General features: G+C 36.7%; 3 protein-coding genes across 3 annotated transcripts; 2 read left to right on the top strand and 1 right to left on the bottom strand.

Annotated features, from left to right (window-relative positions):
* Positions 1-3,781: 3,781 nt before the first annotated feature.
* GCK72_007594 (uncharacterized protein) lies at positions 3,782-5,308 on the bottom strand (the record flags this gene model as incomplete). Its single annotated transcript, XM_003107286.2, has 4 exons — positions 3,782-3,911; positions 4,586-4,699; positions 4,752-5,029; positions 5,081-5,308. 4 exons carry the CDS (start codon positions 5,306-5,308, stop codon positions 3,782-3,784), a joined length of 750 nt encoding a protein of 249 aa, XP_003107334.2.
* Positions 5,309-7,092: 1,784 nt separating this feature from the next.
* GCK72_007595 (uncharacterized protein) lies at positions 7,093-16,677 on the top strand (the record flags this gene model as incomplete). Its single annotated transcript, XM_003107282.2, has 4 exons — positions 7,093-7,133; positions 9,824-9,988; positions 10,670-12,045; positions 15,677-16,677. 4 exons carry the CDS (start codon positions 7,093-7,095, stop codon positions 16,675-16,677), a joined length of 2,583 nt encoding a protein of 860 aa, XP_003107330.2.
* A 734-nt stretch (positions 16,678-17,411) lies between these two features.
* On the top strand, positions 17,412-18,202 carry GCK72_007596 (uncharacterized protein; the record flags this gene model as incomplete). Its single annotated transcript, XM_003107094.2, has 3 exons — positions 17,412-17,674; positions 17,957-18,064; positions 18,109-18,202. 3 exons carry the CDS (start codon positions 17,412-17,414, stop codon positions 18,200-18,202), a joined length of 465 nt encoding a protein of 154 aa, XP_003107142.2.
* Positions 18,203-19,928: the final 1,726 nt, after the last annotated feature.

A 19,928-nucleotide genomic window follows, 5' to 3' on the forward strand; every position in this document is an offset into this window, starting at 1 on the left:
CTTGCTACACTGACCAAGTTGCTTGAAAATCAAAAAAAAAATTTGTTGAAAAAAATTTTTAGGGCATTGATTCCAGGTATACCTTCTAACTCTAAGGAATAAATCATTCGGATATTTATATCTTCAAAAAAAATCCCAATCCAGACTGGCGGGTGAGAATGCAATTTACCCGCTCCCCCTTGTTCTCCGCCGACACAACGGAACCAATTGAGAGTGAAAAATGGCGGGGGGAAGGAAAAAAACAAAAAAAAAGAAACTAAACAACAAGTGATTTCTAATTTCTAACAAGTTGAAGTGACTCGAAATCGAGATTGATGGAAGTTTTGCATGTGTCAAATCAAGTGGGATTAGAAAAAAAATTGGAGGGTTGCTGGCTGGGGAAAACATGAAAATGACATACATATGTGCTTGGAATTCAAAATTTTGAGTTTTCAGAAAAGTGTAATCATGACATGCTCTTGGAGCCCAGGAGCCCGACCCGTAAAATTCTCAGGGAGAAGGATTCATAGGTTTTCAAGAGAGTTCAATGAAAATGCTCGATTTTTAAACTGTTTTTCCTAAAAACTCGATGAAAAAGGAGCTGAAATGAGCTTTTTAAAAAAAAAACCTAAATTTTCCAGCCTAAAAACCCATTTTTAGGTCGAAAATTACTTTTTTTTTCCACTTTTTGTGTATGTCTGAAAAATGGGCGTGGCCTATTTTGTCACCTATTTTCGGTCAAAATTTACTTTTTTCCCAGATAAATTCCTTATAGATATTAACTCTAGTCTGAAAGTGGGCGGAACCTATTTTATTGAAAAAAATGACGTTGACTCAATGAACGGCCAAAATTTGACTGAAAAATGGGCGGAGCCTATTCACCTAACTTTCTTTTTTTTTGAATCATTTATACTGAAAAGGGGCGTGGCCTAAACTACTAAAATCCAAAAGTTTTGTCAAGAATATACTAATTTCAGCCCGATTTTTGACGATTCTCGGACGTAAATCACATCGAACTTTTTCTCAGAACATGTATGTGCACGACACGCTTCGTACAATCGCGCTCTATTGAAACCGAAAAAAATAGTGTGCAAAATTGAGAGACTCAGAGAAAAAAAGACAATTTTAAATGGTATTTCAGTGGAGCGCAGTTGTAAGAACTGAGCCGAGCTAATAGACTAAATTCCAAAAAAAAATTACTTGAAAAGCTCAAAATTTTAAGATTTTCACACGCCACCGTCAAAATGAGTTTTGCCCTTCGAAGCTGAGACACTTGCCCTATAAATATCTCATCTCTACCCTATTATTTAGTGGTGTGTTGTTGACAGGTACACAGAGAGTGAAAGAGAAGAAAAAAGAGCATAACACGAGCTGGAAGGGATTGATGGAGAAAATAGCAATTAGGGCGTGATGAGTGAATGGAGAAAAAATGGAAATAAGAAGGAAAATAGTGAAACCGGAAGTTGGGAAAGTGTGAAGACTAAAATTTTTGGACTGAAAAGTTTGAAATGAAAAATTGGAAGAATTTCAATTTTCAGACAAAACAAGTGAAAAATTCGAAAGAAAACGCGTCAAAGGTGCGCCAGACACCGTTAAAAACGAGCCAAACTGCCCTCAGATAGCAGTCTAAAAAAGCTGTCGAAAAACGCGTCTGCGGCGCCCCAGCCGACTGTTTCCACCTTCGACTGTCACACCTAGATGATTGATGAATGTTTCAGTTTCAAAAAATTTAGTTTCGTATAAAGCAAAAAAGTGAAAACCTAAAAATTTTGATATTGCACCTTTAACCTTTGATTCCTAACTAATTAAACTAATTATAACTGCTAACATATTAAAAAAAACGTTACAAATAAAATCAAACCTGATAAAATTGTACAAGAAACAAAACATACCAACTCGCTACAGTACTCCATTCACCAAAAACGGAAAACAATTGTCTCTCTCTCTCTCTGTCAAATATATATTTGAGTGGGCGTTTTGGTTGGAGGAGGGGGGAGAGGAACATACTAATTACCTCCAAGTAGGCAAACAAGATGCGAAATTTCAGGCAATTAGAAGGGAGTGGCATTCTGAATTTGAGACTCTTTTAAGACTCTTTATGGACAATTTTTTTTGGGATGATGGAGAATGGTTTTGGTCACAAGGGGAATGAGAATGAGGGAAAAATAAGAAAAATAGTACGGCAAAAAGTTCAAGTGTTTACAAAAATATTTGTAGAAGCTAAATTGAACTAGTGGAAACTAGATGATCAGGGCTATCAGGAGAACAGTTTTCCGAATTTTTTTCCGAGAAATCGAAAAAAAAATTATCCGAAAAACCGAAAAAGAGAAAACTGTCTGAAAAAAATAAGTTCACTTTTCAAGGGCCGGGCCGATCCGGGCTATAGGCTCGGCCCAAAGCACCGGATAATTGAGACCAATATTCAAATTTCAAAATTTTAAAATTTACGTCAAGGTACACTGCAATGAGCGACAAATAGCCTCTTAGGAACACAGTCACAGGCAGAGTTATCCAGTAGAACTTACAGTTAAGAACAGCCGGGAGGCCTCCGTCTGTGTCCGCGTCCACAGTCTGAAACCTTGCCGCCCGACCCCCGATAACCAGACTGTTCATCTGGCGCTCTACCAGTTGAGCTACGTGGTCGGTTGGAATTTATATAGAGAGGGGACGGTTATATGCTAGGCACTGAGAAAGGGGCGCTGAGAGAAGAAGGGAACGGCGGAAGAGGCAGCGGGCAGGAGAGGAAGCGTCTATTATGTCTTTTTGCATAATGATGTCGATATCAGTATCAGGGGCTGAGGGAAAGATTGAGACTTTGACAGTGTGTTTCGGTGTCCCATGATAGTCTGATAAACTCAATTTTGTATGGGATGAACAGAGCAAAAATAACACATAATTTTTGTAGTGGGCCATTTTTTTGTATGGACACTACCATGAAATTTACAGGTAAAGAAACCCATTACTCCCTGAAATCGACTAATTTCAATGCAAATCAGCGAAATTTTGGAGATTTTCACTTTGACAACCTATAACTTTCAATATAGTGTTCCTATAAAAAAATGGTCAACTACAAAAATAATGTGCTATTTTTGCTCTGTTAATCCCATACAAAATAAATTTTGTCGAACAAGCAGGTGACACCAAAATTAACTGTCAAAGTTGGTCATTTTTCACTGAAAACCGCGAAAGTTGATAACCTTTTGAGCAATACTGTAATTTTCTCTATTTTGGTTTTTTGTTCGAATTTTTAATTTTTTTTTTACTCCTGTAAAATTAAAATCTACAATAACCAACCATTGCTTTTTTTCAGCTCGTACTAACTATAAATCTACAGTAGTGGACGTAAATCGTACGTGCAGTTTTTAGTTGAAAATAATCAAGTGCGCCACGACTTCACTTTTTATCTCACAGTGCCAAGCTTTTATAGAGTGTGTAGATTGAAAATAGAGCTTCATTTTTGTGACTGACGACTATTTGATAGCTCCGCCCACTTTTGAGATATGTGCTTTTGAAGAAGAACTCACGGACGCGCATATCTCAAAAGAAGGCGGAGCTATCAAAAAGTTGTCAACAGCAAAAGTGGAGGGCTAGGTATGATCTACACAAAAAATACTATTTTTAAGCAGTTACGTCAATTTTTAATACCGTAACGGGCTCTCAAAGTCAACTTATAGAACATAGCAAAAGTGGAGGGCTAAGTTTGGTCTACATTTCTTCCTCGCGTCGGAATTTGAATTATTTTCAAATAAGTTTCCAGTGTACAGTCTGCACTTTACAATACCGAAATTTATTAATCAATCAATTAAAAAACATAAAAAATACAGAGACACAAGAAAACTAGAACAAGTTGAGAGGCATTTGTCCCAGAAGTCTCATCGTCCTCCTCATCTTCTTCTTTTATCTTTGGAAATTTCTCTTGAGACGCTTCAACCCTAAAATCAAACAATTTAGAACAATAACTACTCGAATTTATTAAAAATTTTGGCTCTATTACAGTTTAGATGTCCTTTAAAAACTAAAACGTCCCTTAAAACACTTAAACGTCCCTTGAAACACTTAAACGTCCTTTCAAACTCTAATTTTTTTAAAACGTCCTTTCAAAAGTTTAGACGTCCCAAAAAACGTTTAAACGTCCCATAAAATGTTTAGACGTCCCTTGTAATCCCAAAATATAGTTCTGAAGATTCAAACGTCCCAAAAAACATTTAAACGTCCCAAAAAATATTTAGACGTCCTAAAAAATATTTAGACGTCCCTTGAACACTTTCAGTGGCTTTTAGTGTTGAAGGGACGTCTAAACATTTTTTGGGACGTTTAAATGCTTTTTGGGACGTCTAAATGTTTTTTGGGACGTCTAAGTATTTAAATCCTAATTTTCGGACTACAAGGGACGTCTCAATATTTAATGGGACGTCTAAACATTTTTTGGGACGTCTAAATGTTTTGTGGGACGTTTAAACATTTTTGAACATATTTGGGATCCGAAAGGACGTTTAAATGTTTCAAAGGACGTCTAAGTGTTTTAAAGGACGTCTAAGTGTTTTTGGGACGTTCAAGTTTTCAAAGGACATCTAAACTGTAATAGAGCCAAAATTTTAAAACCCACAATGTTTCTGTAGTCGGAGAGCAGATTCCATCATTCTCCACATATCCATCAAGACATTGAGTGCCAGGAACTGCAGTGGAGTCGCCGGAGTAATCGAAGAACGAAAATTTATTGCTGAAAATGTATTTTTTGGTTTACTTTCAGTTTTCAAGACTTATGTACATACCTCGGTCCTATCAAACATGTCATGGTGGTGTCTTTCGGTGAGCAACCAACGTACAACTGATTTGGCACCAGAAAATCAATTCCCTCGTTTCTTATATCCTTATCAATGATTTGCTTGAAGTTTACTGCTCTGCCTGATTTTCCTTTCTTCTTCAAAAGCCCTTGCACAGAATAAAAAGCGTCTTGATAAGAATTGATCACTTCCACGCGTCCTTTGTCGCTAAACACTTCACTTTCCTTAAGAAACTCCGCGGCTTTCACAAGATCCTCACTCCAAATCTGAACAAAAAAAAACTTTTTTCAGAACAAGCACATCACAAACTGTCTCACCAATTGATGCATATTTGAAACATTAAAATCTCTAGCACACCATCGCCGTAGCTCATTGATCTTCTTCACAAACTGAGTGGGTGTTCCCAAATAGTCCTCTGGGCCTTGAGTAGTATAATAATTAGGACGATGTCTCGCAGATCGGACAACGCCGGTGCCAACGAATGCCAGGAGAGCGATGAAGCCGGTGACAGCGAGGAGAGTGATGAGAGTTGTTTTGGATACCATTGTTTCCAAGTACTGATTGGATTTTGTTGTTGGATTGAAGAGGGGGGGGGGGGGGGGGGTTGGCCTCTGACCCTTGAGGGTACGAAATCAGTATAGTCAGTTCAGGAGGGGGCTGAACGGTCAGTATTTTTTGTTTTTAAAATTCTGAAGTTGGTTTTTAAAAAATGTTTGAAGATTTTTTTCAGACTTGCAAAATATCGGCTCGGCCCGGTCGGCCCGGAGCCAAAAAAATGAGCACGATTTTTACACAAAATGTTTCGAAATTTTTTTAAATTTTCATCAAAAATAGTCAAAAATCCTATGTAAACTTGTATTTTATCGAAATGTAAACAGTTTTTTGCAAAAAATCGAAAAAATGTTCAAAAAAATTCAAATTTTAAATTTTGGGTTTCAGGGCCGCCAAACTCAAAATGCTCAGAAATGGGTCAGTATGGTGCTCAAAATTTTTTGAGAATTTTAAGGAGGATTAAAATTTTTAAGTTGTTTTCTACAATTAGTTTTTGGAAAATCTGAAAATTTCAGACAAATTTTTTTTTCTAAAAATTCAAATTTTTAGATTTTTGTGAATCCATTATCGTATTCAACTTTTCTAAACAATTTAGTAAATTTTGATTCACCTATTTTGAAGCATTTTGAGGCTGGTGACTTAGAAATCCTAAAATTTGACTTTCTAGGCCACCAAACTTAAATCGCTTCAAAATATGTTGATATTGGGCTCAAAATTTAGGAAATTGTTCTAAAAGCTCATTTTTAGCAATTAAAAAAATCCTCTCATTACAAAAAAAAGAATTATGTCAAGAATAGTCGAATGTAACTATTTTCGGCTCAATAGGCAAAGAATGGTCCCACCCGCAAAGACCTCAAAATTGATATGAATTTTAATTAACTAATTGTAAGTGCAAAATCTTGGGACCTCTTTTTGTTTCTATTTTGAGGGACCATTCTTTGCGGTTGGGACCATTCAATTCCTTGGGACCGTTCTTTTATTTTTTGGACCATTCTTTGCCTAATGAGCCATATTTTCTTCTTAATTTTTATTAAATTTAAATTTTTCAAAAAACAATTTCATTGTCTAGACGGATCTTGATCCTTATCCCCATTTTTTTTCTTCTCCTCTCTTTAGTTTTCTCTCCTTCTCCTCCTTTTCCTCCTCCTCTTACTTCGATCTATTCTCCTCGATAGAATTCCTGCGGCATAACTTTTCTGATTCTTTGATTCTCTCCTATTTACACAGTATACCACTCGATTTTTCGATCGGTCATTACTCAAGCCGTCTGGGTCTCCAACCCCATCTTTCTTCCTCTCTTAACAAAGAAAATGTTGCCAAACGTATTTCTCTTTTTGTTTCTTTTCGTTTGTTTTTCTAAATTCGGTTCGTTTTGGTAATTTAGAATTGAAGAAAGTTTTATTTTATTGGTTTTTATTATTTATTTCAATTAAAACTCACTTTTTTGAATGGAACTGTTGATTTTAATATGAAAAATCATATTTTCAATCGCTAAAATAAGGGTTTCATTCATTTTACAGGTGATGTATAGTGTTTTCAGAGCAAAATGTCAATTTTTCTTTTTTCATGGACATTCTCATATTTTTGTCATTTAGAATCAACTTTAAAAACAAAAGCAATTTCATAGCCATGAAATAAGTTCAAATTTGGAACAAAACCTTCAAATTTTTTTCTAACTAGATTTTTATTTGGTTGATTTGATTCTTGATATCTTTTTCTGTTTGTCAATTGTTACTTTTTTTAGGGAGCTCACCTCAACTGTGAGGACCCCCACAGTATGGAGACGGCACTAGTTGTTCCAGAGCAGAAAGAACATGAGTGAGTTTTTTTCTTCTATGTCATATTTGCAACGGACCGAAAAACAAAATTCCCCGCCCGGCCCGGCCCGGTATTCAGTACTGAAAAAAATTCAATTTTTTTTTTCGAAAACTTTCCGGTTTTTTTTTTTGAAAAAACTACTAAAGACTGCCTTTTTTGAAAATTTCGACGGTTTTTAAAGTATATACAGTGCGCGAAATATCTTTAGGACCCCCCTCGAATTTGGGGGTTCTGGAAAACCCAAAAGAGATATCAAAAATCTGTGAATGCCAATCGATTCCCAATCCAAAATAACCCCCGGACACAAATTTTCATAAACCTATCACTTTTCATACGCTCGTACCACCAAAAAGTCACTTTTTTGGCCGCGAAATATCTTTAGGACCACCTCGAAAATCGAATTTCCAGTTGATTTTTAGAAAAATTATTTAGGTGGAAATAGTTTTGGGTAATTCAAAATCACATTTTAATGTGTTTTTACATGTTTTAACATCAATCTCTGTTTGTTTTATCTTCAAAAACAAAACTTCAATATCACGCTAAATCACTTTTTACGCATTTTTGACTTTGATGGCTTATTTCTCCGAAATAGAATTGACTACTATTCTGAAACGTTATCGGTCATTTGACTCATTTATTTGTGAACCTATTGCAAAAAAGATTTCGGAAAAATACCGACTTTGAGCGGAGTTACTTGCAATTTAATCCAAACAGTTATTTTTTCCACGTTTTCAGTAGTAAATAGAGTCATTTTGAATTGAAGACATGTAACTCCGCTCAAAGTCGGTATTTTTCCGAAATCTTTTTTGCAATAGGTTTACAAATAAATGAGTCAAATGACCGATAACGTTTCAGAATAGTAGTCAATTCTATTTCGGAGAAATAAGCCATCAAAGTCAAAAATGCGTAAAAAGTGATTTAGCGTGATATTGAAGTTTTGTTTTTGAAGATAAAACAAACAGAGATTGATGTTAAAACATGTAAAAACACATTAAAATGTGATTTTGTATTACCCAAAACTATTTCCACCTAAATAATTTTTCTAAAAATCAACTGGAAATTCGATTTTCGAGGTGGTCCTAAAGATATTTCGCGGCCAAAAAAGTGACTTTTTGGTGGTACGAGCGTATGAAAAGTGATAGGTTTATGAAAATTTGTGTCCGGGGGTCATTTTGGATTGGGAATCGATTGGCATTCACAGATTTTTGATATCTCTTTTGGGTTTTCCAGAACCCCTAAATTCGAGGGGGGTCCTAAAGATATTTCGCGCACTGTATTAGGTTGATTCATAATTTTCTGCAATTTTTCGATAAAACTTTGCTTCTATTTTTTTTAATCCAGAAAGACTTCTCGAATTCAAGACATTGTTTATCAGCACCAATGGTCTTCTGACAAGATTTTGGTAGCATTCTGATTCTCTCCGCGTAGACCATCCATTCGAGATCATTTGAAAAGGGAACTTGCTTCTATTTGATATCCCTTTTCATTCGGATTTTTTCCGGTTCAAATGACCTTGGAGTCAAGCAAAAAGTTTTTTATCAGAGAAAAAAAGACTGGATAAGGACGTTGAATTAAAAAAAACTGTCCAGCCAGATGATAACAGTTTGTTGTGGGTTACTTTCTCAACACTTGAAAAAGTGTTGTCATACCAAAAATGTCTTTGTGTTATATCTCCCCGTCTTGGAGTCACATGATTTTAAGTTTATTGAAATTTGAAACGTGAACATCTGATGTTACTTCCCTTACATTGTTCAGGAGTTCCTACCACTACTCCCAGAGTACTGAGTGTCAGATTCAAAAAACCACTTTTTCAGGTTTGAGAACACTCAGAGAGCGCAAATCTTAGTCCACACATTGTACTTTCCTCACATCGTTAGAGTAAGAACTCCACTATTTATTGTTAATAAATAAATACCCCAAACACACACGTGTTGGGTGGAAAAGTACTAAGAACCAACTTAGGTCCATGTGAGGTGCCATCTCATATTGATTCAAAACGTGTGGTATGTAACGACGAATTTTCTCATTCCGATATATGGTTTCCATCCATGAACTACAATTACATAAGTCACCCTTAAAAAAATTGACAAAAAACCTGTGTCAAACCACCTACAGGTGGTTTGACACAGATTCGCTTATACGATTCCCTGCTATAACTCCAAATCTAGATCTGACTGCTGAAAGAGAAGAACTTCAAAAGTCAAATCCAAGTTTCTTGTTTCGAATGTTTTGAATCAAAATGTATTCGCGTTAAAACGAGGAGACATTTGTTAACATACATCAACAACTTTCTTTTGAATGACCTAGTTTTCAGACCAAAAATGAATGAAAACAAAATAACGTTTCAAAAACGCAAAAAAATGCTTGTAAATCAAAGCTCCGCTCTCGGCGGGAAAAAAATCCATAAGTAAAACTCTGAAACTGTAACAAGTACTTAAGTTGGTCTACCAAACACAAAAAAAGACCACATCGAAAAACGACTCCTGTGCCGAGAAATCAAAACGACAACCGGCAAGCTCGAAAATTGCAGAAAATTATGAATCAACCTAATACTTGAGAAAAAATGTTGGAAAATTTTATTGAAAAATTGTAGTGAAAAAAGTTTTAAAAAATTCAAATCCGACCCGACATGGAATTTTGCAAGTCTGTTCCGTTTTCCCCTCCTAAAAAACCAAATACCATTCTTTCAGACTACCCTGTATCCGATTCCGACCACCAAAACGTCCAAATTATGGGAGAATCGGAAGAGAAATTATACTTCGAACCAATTACTATCGCATGAAAATAGTAGCAGAGAAAGTGCAACATTATAGTGTAGAGATGTCGACAACAATGTGCTCAAGGAAAACAAATCGGTGAGAATTGGATTTGAAATTTGAAAAAAACGTCTTTAAAATGGAAGAAAAATCCTAAAATATTATAGTTTGCAAAATGTTATATATGTAGGGGACGGCGCTATTTAAAAACATTAGTTTTAACATGAATTGACTTAGATTTCTAAGGGAAAACGCATTCAGGTCAGGGCTGTGCAAAAAAATTTTGGCCGAGAAAAACCGAAAAATTCGCAGAAATATTTCAAGAAAACTGTCTGAAAAATTAGTTCTTCGGAGACAAACATTTTGAGTTCGAATGAAATCTGTAAGTATTTCAAGGAAAAACTCCGGAAACATGTTTTTGAGCATAAAATTAGACAGAAATCAGGGAAATTGGTAAATCACTATTTTAGTGACTTCATTTTTGAATAATTCAACAGAAATTTCAGAAATTTCCAAAAATTTTCGACCGGTTTTTTTGAAAACTCCGGAATTTCAAAAAAAAATTCAGAACTCCCTGAAATAAAACTGGTACAAATCAGAATATTGCCAGAAATAGAAACGCCCGGATGAGAACTGGCACGAAACAGAACCGTCAAATCTAAATCTAATAGCTAGTCGGTTCTGATTCGTACCAGTTTTGATCCGGGCGGCTTCAAGATTTTTGGTACCAGGTGTCGTCGCCATTTTATAATAAAGAACTTACACATTTAAAAATTTCAGAGAAATCTTCACTCGCTTTCTAGCAACCTATCCCGACCATTTCGCTGATATGCATCCGGTATACGACGGAAAAGAAAACATGTACACAAAGAAGCTGCTCCCACTGGACCATCAAAATCTGAGTGTCGTCTTGTTAGTTCCAGTGGAAAGTGGAGGTAGACCCCGCCTAGTGACAGTATCCGTCAAATGGGTTGGCGAGATTTCATTGATGAGTAATGACAACTTGAAATATGAGGCGATTCAAGTGATCGATACGATTCTCCGACATGTTCCGAGTCTTCGATACGCAACTATTGGAAAGTCTTTCTACTACAAACCACTACCAGATCAGGGTTTAAGCCTTGGTGGTGGTCGAGAAATCTGGATGGGATATCATCAATCGACGAAGCTAACTCGGAAGGGTTGCATGCTGAACGTCGATGTTTCCGCTGCAGCGTTTCACACTGCGACGCCAGTTATTGAGTTTTTGGCGAAAGTTCTTGATCTACCGGAGCACCTCCGGATCTCGGTGATGGAGCAAGGCATCACTCACTCCCAACATCACCAATTCTCAAAAGCAATCAAGAATCTCTTCATCGAGCTTTCTCACTTCCCAACCCGAAGTAGAATTCGTAAAGTGATTAATGTAACGGAACAACCTGCTGATGAGTTAATCATTGACAAGAACTTACCCGACGGAAGCACCAAGAGGTGTACTGTAGCTCAACACTTTCTGGAACAACATCGAATAACGCTACAGTATCCCCACTTGCCATGTCTGCAAGTGGGTCTTATTGAGTTTCCAACATACTTTCCGATTGAAGTATGCATCCTCGCTGATTATCAACGATGTGTGAAGAAGCTGACAGAGGGACAGAAGTCTCAGATGATATGGGCCAGTGCGAAACCGGCGCCGGATAGAATGAGAGCGATTAGCAAGCAGAGGGACGCCTTGGAATTTGAACAGGACCCTTGTATAAATGATTTCGGAATTAATGTCAGTTCAAACATGACAGAATTGAATGGACGAGTACTACGCCCACCCAGTCTTATCTACTCAGATCACAAATCTCCTCAAAATGATGCTTCAAAATCTCCTACCGATGGTGCGTGGGACATGAGACCCTACAAATTTTTGGATGGGATCCATATCACTTGTTGGGCAATCGCGTGCTTCGCCGAGCCAAAAGAAGTCCATGAAGATTGTCTGACGAGATATGTGCACCTTCTTAGGAAGATTTCCCAAGAGAGTGGGGTGCCGATTACTGAATATCCGGTCTTTTGCAAGTATGGCCATGGAGTAGAGGAAGTGGAATTGGTGTTGAGGTTTTTGAAGCAGACGTATCCGGATCTCCAGTTGGTTCTTGTGATATTGCCAGGGAAGCATGATTTCTATCGTGAGTGTTCTTTTTTGTGATTTTGTGTGAGGTTCTAGGCTAAAAATTGAGGTTTTTAAAGTTTTTACTGTCATCGAGTGATCGTGGAGTTATAGGACGTGTCCTATATCATTGAATATATGAAATCACGCTGATTTTAAAGATATAAGACAGGCCGAATTTGAAAATTTCAACTTTTGAAGGAGAAGTAGTGGTTATCTCCCTAAAGATGTGAAATTATCACAGATTTTCTTAGCATATCAGAATTTATAGGAAAAATGGAGATAATCGCTAAATTTCCACATGTATTTGCTAAATTTCCACATTTTCGAGAAACCCTGAGTTTCGCGGGAATCAGATTTAAAAAAATCAGGTTAATGCTGAAACTCTAAAACCAGTCATCCCCAAAATAAAAAACAATGTTTACAAAATCAGTTTATTCACGTGAAAAAAAAACATTCAATCACAAAATCACAGATTGGATGCGGGGAGGAAATCTGGGGAAATATAAAAAACACAAAAATTGAAACGTGAGCAAAACAAAACCGTGAACTAATCGTGGATTCCCATTCTGGATGCGAGCATCCAGAATGGGGAAATTGAGAAAAACTAGAAAAGTTATAGGCGTGAATTATGAAATGTGGATTCCCATTCTGGTTTCACGAAATGGATGTGGGGAGTTTTAGAGAAGACCAAGTAGAAAGACGCTGGGAATCATGGAGCTTTTCACAGAAATACTCTTGTAGACTTCTGAATATACTTCCGGCTAGCCAACATTGAATTTTCTATCGTAAGACTTCTGAAATAGAACATTTAGTTACGAGAAAGGTTTTCTAACAACTCACCTTTTGTAAAAAGCCTTTGTCTCTGCCGTGCTTAAATTCAAAAACTGTCAAATATCCATAAATTCACGATTAAATCTGAAAACGTATTGAGAAGATTATACCCGTCACCTGCTTTTTCGAATAGTTTAGGTTATAGAGTCGACAACAATGTATCCAGATAAAAATATTGAGAAGAATAGGCTAGCAACACACGACGATGTGGAAAATTGGTAAAATGATTAAAATACAACAACAGGCGAAGGTCACGAATAATAATGGATAAGCCCGAATCCTCGCTTTTTGCAGTAAAAAATCCACGTGACCTTCGCCTGTTGTTGTATTTTAATCATTTTACCAATTTTCCACATCGTCGTGTGTTGCTAGCCTATTCTTCTCAATATTTTTATCTGGATACATTGTTGTCGACTCTATAACCTAAACTATTCGAAAAAGCAGGTGACGGGTATAATCTTCTCAATACGTTTTCAGATTTAATCGTGAATTTATGGATATTTGACAGTTTTTGAATTTAAGCACGGCAGAGACAAAGGCTTTTTACAAAAGGTGAGTTGTTAGAAAACCTTTCTCGTAACTAAATGTTCTATTTCAGAAGTCTTACGATAGAAAATTCAATGTTGGCTAGCCGGAAGTATATTCAGAAGTCTACAAGAGTATTTCTGTGAAAAGCTCCATGATTCCCAGCGTCTTTCTACTTGGTCTTCTCTAAAACTCCCCACATCCATTTCGTGAAACCAGAATGGGAATCCACATTTCATAATTCACGCCTATAACTTTTCTAGTTTTTCTCAATTTCCCCATTCTGGATGCTCGCATCCAGAATGGGAATCCACGATTAGTTCACGGTTTTGTTTTGCTCACGTTTCAATTTTTGTGTTTTTTATATTTCTCCAGATTTCCTCCCCGCATCCAATCTGTGATTTTGTGATTGAATGTTTTTTTTTCACGTGAATAAACTGATTTTGTAAACATTGTTTTTTATTTTGGGGATGACTGGTTTTAGAGTTTCAGCATTAACCTGATTTTTTTATCTTTTTTTTTTTTTGATTCCCACGAAACTCTTGGTCTCTTTGAAATCTTCAAAGCATGTGGAAATTCAGCAATAATTCTCATATTTATTGAATTTCAATCACCGCCTTGAAATGGTTGGGAATCCACAGATTAATTGAAAAAAATGAGAGTTCTTGTTTAAAAGACAAAATTTTCAAATTCGCCTTGTCTTATATATTCAACTTTTTCCCTTCGAGACCTGGTATTCGAGAAAAACAAGGTCAAACACATCGCCGCACACTAACACCCACGCTACCGATATCTTTACGCTTCGGTGCGTCAGTACGTGACAAGGAAACTCCTTTTAGAAAAACTTTTAGAATTTGCTGAAAATTGGCTCATAAGTAGTTGCGACCGTTCTGAATAGGATGGTAACAAAATTTTTTGACCTTCCTGTTCCGGAGCTCAGAAATGAGCTAGAAACTTGCTTAGGTGCCGAAGCTACGGAAAAATGCTGCCCGGAATGGAGTGACAAGAGTGCTAAAGTTTGCGGAGCAAGTTTCGAGCTCATTTTTTGAGTTCCGGAGAAGGAAGGGACAAAAGATTTTGTTACTATCGTATTCAGAATGATCAAAACTACCTATGAGCCAATTTTCAGCAAATTCTCAAACATTTTCTAGAAGGAGTTCTCTTGTGAGTTGTCATTAGTCTAAACTATGACCTCGTTTTTCTGGTATACCAGGGCTCGAGGGTAAAAACTGAAAATATAACTGAAATCTGGGTGATTTCAGCTTTCCAATGATATAGAACGTCCTATAATTCTACGGTCGCTTGGTGACCATCCCTAATGAATAAGTCAAATTTGTTAACTCTCTGGAAAATGACTTAAAAGTCTCCACTACAAAAGTGTAGCTGATTTACACAATCCCTGCAAAAAAAATTCGTTATAAAATAATCAGAGAGGCAACACCAAAAATTCACTGTTTTCGAAAAAAAATGCGAGTGCGACAGTCATAATGGCCAGTAGTATCTTGACTATTAAAAATTTGTATACCGTAAACATTTAAAACTACTGTAACCGGCATAGCTCTTAGGCCAGGGCTACCAATGCATCCGCGCTCTGTTATAGCCGCTATAGTATGAGTTCGAATATTCACCGTGACGCAAAAAATGTACCATTCTTGTCAATAGAGCGCGGCTGCATTGGTAGCACTGGCCTCATCGTGCTCAACCCTAACTGCATCTAAGCACCATAGTTGTCCGGAATCCGGATTCCGGAAATACCGGATTCCGGAATTCCGGGTTTTTTTGACATTCCGGAAAATGAAAAGTTTCATTCCGGTTCCGGACTCCGGACTCCGGAAAACGAAAATTTTCATTCCGATTCCGGATTCCGGTTTTTTGAATTTTTTTCCGGAATCCTGAAGTTTAAATTTAAATTTTTTTTGAGTTTTAAAGACAACTGCATTACTTCTTTTTCGGTTTTGAACCTCAAAAGTAGTTTTAAACTTTATATATCATTAAAAACACTCGAAAAAATGACTTGACCTTGCAAATTTATCGAATCATTCCGGATTCCGGATTCCGAGAAATTCCGGAATTCCGGGTTTTTTGTCATTCCGGTTCCGGATTCCGGATTCCGCATTACGAAAATTTGATTCCGGTTCCGGATTCCGTATTCCGGAAAATCTAAAATCTCATTCCGGTTCCGGATTCCGGATTCCGGAAATAAAAAAATCTCATTCCGGTTCCGGATTCCGGATTCCAGAAACTGAAAAATCGCATTCCGTACAACTCTGCTAAACACATCTATTTTTCAGCCGAAGTGAAACGAGTCGGAGACACTCTCCTAGGCGTCACCACCCAATGCGTTCAAGCCAAGAACGTCGTCAAAACATTTGCCAAGACAGCTGCCAACATTTGTCTGAAAATAAACGCGAAGCTCGGCGGAGTCAATTGTATTCTCAACCCTCAATATCGTCCACAAATTTTCAACGAATCAGTCATCTTCCTCGGCTGTAATGTCACTAATATAACAGTCACTGACACTGCCATCCAATCTGTTGTCTCTATCGTCGGATCCATGGATGCCCACCCCAGCAAGTACGCCGCGACAGTACGTGTTCAAGATCAGCAAGATTTAATAAAAGACATGGCTGCTATGGTGAAAGAGCTACTTTTGAGATTCCATAGAAACACTGGATTCAAGCCGTCAAGGATAGTAGTCTATCGTGATGCAGCTCTAGAGAGCATGTTTCATGAAGTTCTGCAATATGAGTTGAGAGCTATCCGAGAAGCATGTAAAATGATTGAAAATGGATATGAACCTGGTATCACATTTATCGCTGTCATGAAGAGACATCACACTCGTCTATTCGCAAAATACCCTATGCACCAAACGGGGCAGTCTCGCAACATCCCACCCGGGACTACTGTAGATTGTGTTATCACTCATCCAACCCAGTTTGAATTCTTCCTCTGCTCCCATGCAGGAATCCAAGGAACTTCAAGACCAACTCGCTACTATGTACTATGGGATGACAATAAAATGCCGGCAGATGAGATGCAACAAATGACTTACCAACTGTGTCATACTTATGTGAGATGCAATCGTGCGGTGTCGATCCCTGCTCCAGCGTACTACGCAATTTTGGTGTGTACTCGGGCGAAAATTCATCTGTGGGAGCGGGAGCAAGATCGGGAGAGAGAAGGAGGATCAGAGGATTCTGCAAGATTGGATCTGTCCCATTTGGCACGCGCGGTGCAGGTGAGTACCATAAACTCAAAAATTGTGCACAATTCAAAAAACTTTCGACTTTAAACTGAAACTTAAAAACATAGTCAAAAATTCGACTTTTTTGGAAAAAAATCATAAATTTCACATTTTGTACTGAAATTCGGCCTGTCCCAAGTATGCTAACAGGGTCATATTTAGTCCATATAAACTCAAATTATTTTCCCGCAAAACCGGAAGTCTAGTGAAGCGCGTTTGCACACGACTTGACAGATTGCCGATTGAGTCGCCGCTCAGTCAAATCGGCTGTCTAAAACATGGACGAACGATACGGAGTTAAATTTTTCGAATGAAACTCCCTTTTCTTCCATTTTTCTTGCTATTTTCGATAAAACTTCGCACAAAAATCATCGAATTCATTAATAAAGGGAAAATAAGCATTTTCAACACACACAAACAAAAAATGTTTGGATATATTTTTTGAATTTCGCGCTAATTTTAGGCAAATTTTTTATACCCTGTGATACTTTTTGATTGTCAACTCATATTTTTCAGGTCCACCCAAACACTCGCGAAAAGATGTACTTCATTTAATTATCCAAATTTAATTATCTATACTATGCATTGCTTTTCTGTCATGATTTTCAGATCTTTGTTTTTTTAAATTTAGTTGTTTTTAGTTAGTGTCGATCTCTTTTTTGTAACTACCTCGGTTTTTCATTTTTTCTTCATGTAAACTTAAATTCTAGACATTTCATACATATAAACGACGTGAATAGCAAATCTTAAAAAAAAAAAATAAATGTGCTCCAAAAACTCTAATGAGGGTGTCTGTCCAAGATAGGGCAGATCAGGGACAGACCAGGGAGGACAGGCCGGCCAACCACCACCGCCCGGATGAAAAGAGCCAAGCCACATCAGTTCAAAAAATTCGAAATGCTCAAAACACTATTGTGATCCTTCTGGTTCTCGTCAACACTGCGACCAGTGATATATTTGGAGAGATTAAGCATCAGAATCCTTGGCCCGTTAAGTGGCCGACGCAAGAAGAGCTGTATGGACGACCACAAATTGGTGGACCAGAGTAAGATTTCTTAAAGTATTAGCTTGGCAGAGTTCTTACAACTGCGCTCCACCGAAATGCTCTTGAAAAATGACTATTTTCTCTGAATCTCTCGATTTCGCACACTATTTTCTTCGGTTTCGGTAGAGCGCGATTATAAGAACCGTGTCGTGCTATTACCTATAGTGAGAGAGTTGACCGGAATTCCGCTTTCCGTCTTCCGCTTTTTTAAAGATTTCAACAATTATTCCTCTACTTCAAAAACCGTCCCCTCAACTCTGTATAGTAACTCGAACTTTTTAGAGACAATCACCCACCAGTGGCGTTTGAGCAAAAAGAAAAAGAACCTGAATCCGAATGCCAGGATGGATTGAAAAATGACGATGGATTGTGCATCAAAGGGACATCAACGTAAGTTATTTTATCGCTGAAAATGAGACAAAGACATTTTTCAGGCACTCTACACCGGAGACATCCAGTGCAAATCTTATTGGGTTCCCTGTTGCTGTCGGGATCCTTCAACTCGTGATCACCTTTTATATTTATTGATTGTAATTATTTTTGGCTAATAAATAGAGTGAAACAATAAGAATTAATTATCTGGAGGGCTCCAAAGCAGGGCTGGGCATTGTTTGAGTGGTCAAATAAATTGTTTGACCAAATAATGTTTGAAATTTTTTTCCAAACAATTTATTTGACCAAATAATATTTGAATTTGTTTTTCAAATAATTTATTTGATCAAACATTATTTGAAATTTTTTCTCAAATATTCAAACAATTTCAAATAATTTCAAACAACTCCAAAAAAACTTTTTTCGTCAACGAAAGCAGTAAAAACAACAAAAAGCAGTTAATTAATTTTTAAAACACGTAGAAATCAATGAAAACCCTTATTTTTGCAAAATTTTCAATTCTGAAAGTCTTTCTGAAGTTCGAATTAATTATTTCCCCTAACCTTTTGGCAGTTTGAGAAGAAAAATTGTCATAAATGATACACAGAAATGGGTTTCAAATTATTTGAAAATTTTCAAATAATTTGGTCAAAAAATATTGTTTGATTTAAATTTGTCAAACATTATTTGGCCAAACAATTTATTTGAATAAGAAGTTCAAATAATTGTTTGAAGCAATTTATTTGACTTTTACCCCAAATTTCAAATAATTCAAATAATCAAACAAATAATTTGCCCAGCCCTGCTCCAAAGTTGAAATCAAAATGTGTTCAAAATCAAAAAGTCAAATTTTGTTACAGTACCGCTCAAAAGGTTATCAGCCTGTTTTCAGTGGAAAATTGCCAACTTTTATAGTTTATTTTGGTGTCACCTGATTGTCCGACAAATTGTATTTTGTGTGGGTTGGACAGAGCAAAAATAGCACATGATTTTAGTAGTTGACCAATTTTTGTAGGGGCACTACCATGAAAGTTACAGGTTGTCAAAACTATTTCTCCCTGAAGCCGACGAATTTCAGTGCCTATTTGCGACATTTTGAAGCATTTCACTTTAACAACCTGTAAATTTCAAGATATGGTCGGTCCTTACAAAAAAACAAAAATGATGTGCTATTTTTGCTCTGCCCAACCCATACAAAATTGAGCTTGTCGGACAATCAGATAACTCCGAAATACACTGTCAAAGTAAGTCATTTTCCATTGAAAATAGCCAAAGTTGATAACCTATTGAGCGGTACTGTAACTACTTCAGAAGTTTTTTCGAAAAATACTGATTTTTAATTTCACTAGGTGCTCAAATCAAAGAATTTCAACTTTTTTCATGTGCCTACGAGTGGACGAACGAGTCTCAGCATGTTTTTCAAAATAGTTGAACCGGGCTCTGAATATCTCAACTCTTTACTTCCTTTCACCGACCGAAAACTTTTAAAAATCACACTCATTTTCAATTCATTCTCCTCAAAAAATGTTTAAAAACATCTACTTTTTGGTTTCAGCTACTTTTTTTCTATCTCTATTTATCTTCTCATTCTTTCTTATCCTGCAAATCCAAAAAGTACACCGGATAATCCGAATAATCCTAATCCATCTAACTCCCCCGCCATGAATAGAGAGATGATTTTATTGCTCCGATTCTTTATGTTTTCTAAACTTGATTAGCACTGATTTTTTAGCAATTTTTATTTTGGAAAAGCTCAAAAATCTTTAGTTTTTGTTAACTCTGCAGAGCCCGCCAAAAAAATTCGATCTCCATTGGGGATTACTATTTTTCTGAACACGGATTACTACTAAGGGTGTGAAAAATATATCATTTTGTACGTTTT

Source organism: Caenorhabditis remanei, chromosome II (genome assembly GCF_010183535.1).
Source record: "Caenorhabditis remanei strain PX506 chromosome II, whole genome shotgun sequence".
In the NCBI taxonomy this organism is placed as follows: domain Eukaryota; kingdom Metazoa; phylum Nematoda; class Chromadorea; order Rhabditida; family Rhabditidae; genus Caenorhabditis; species Caenorhabditis remanei.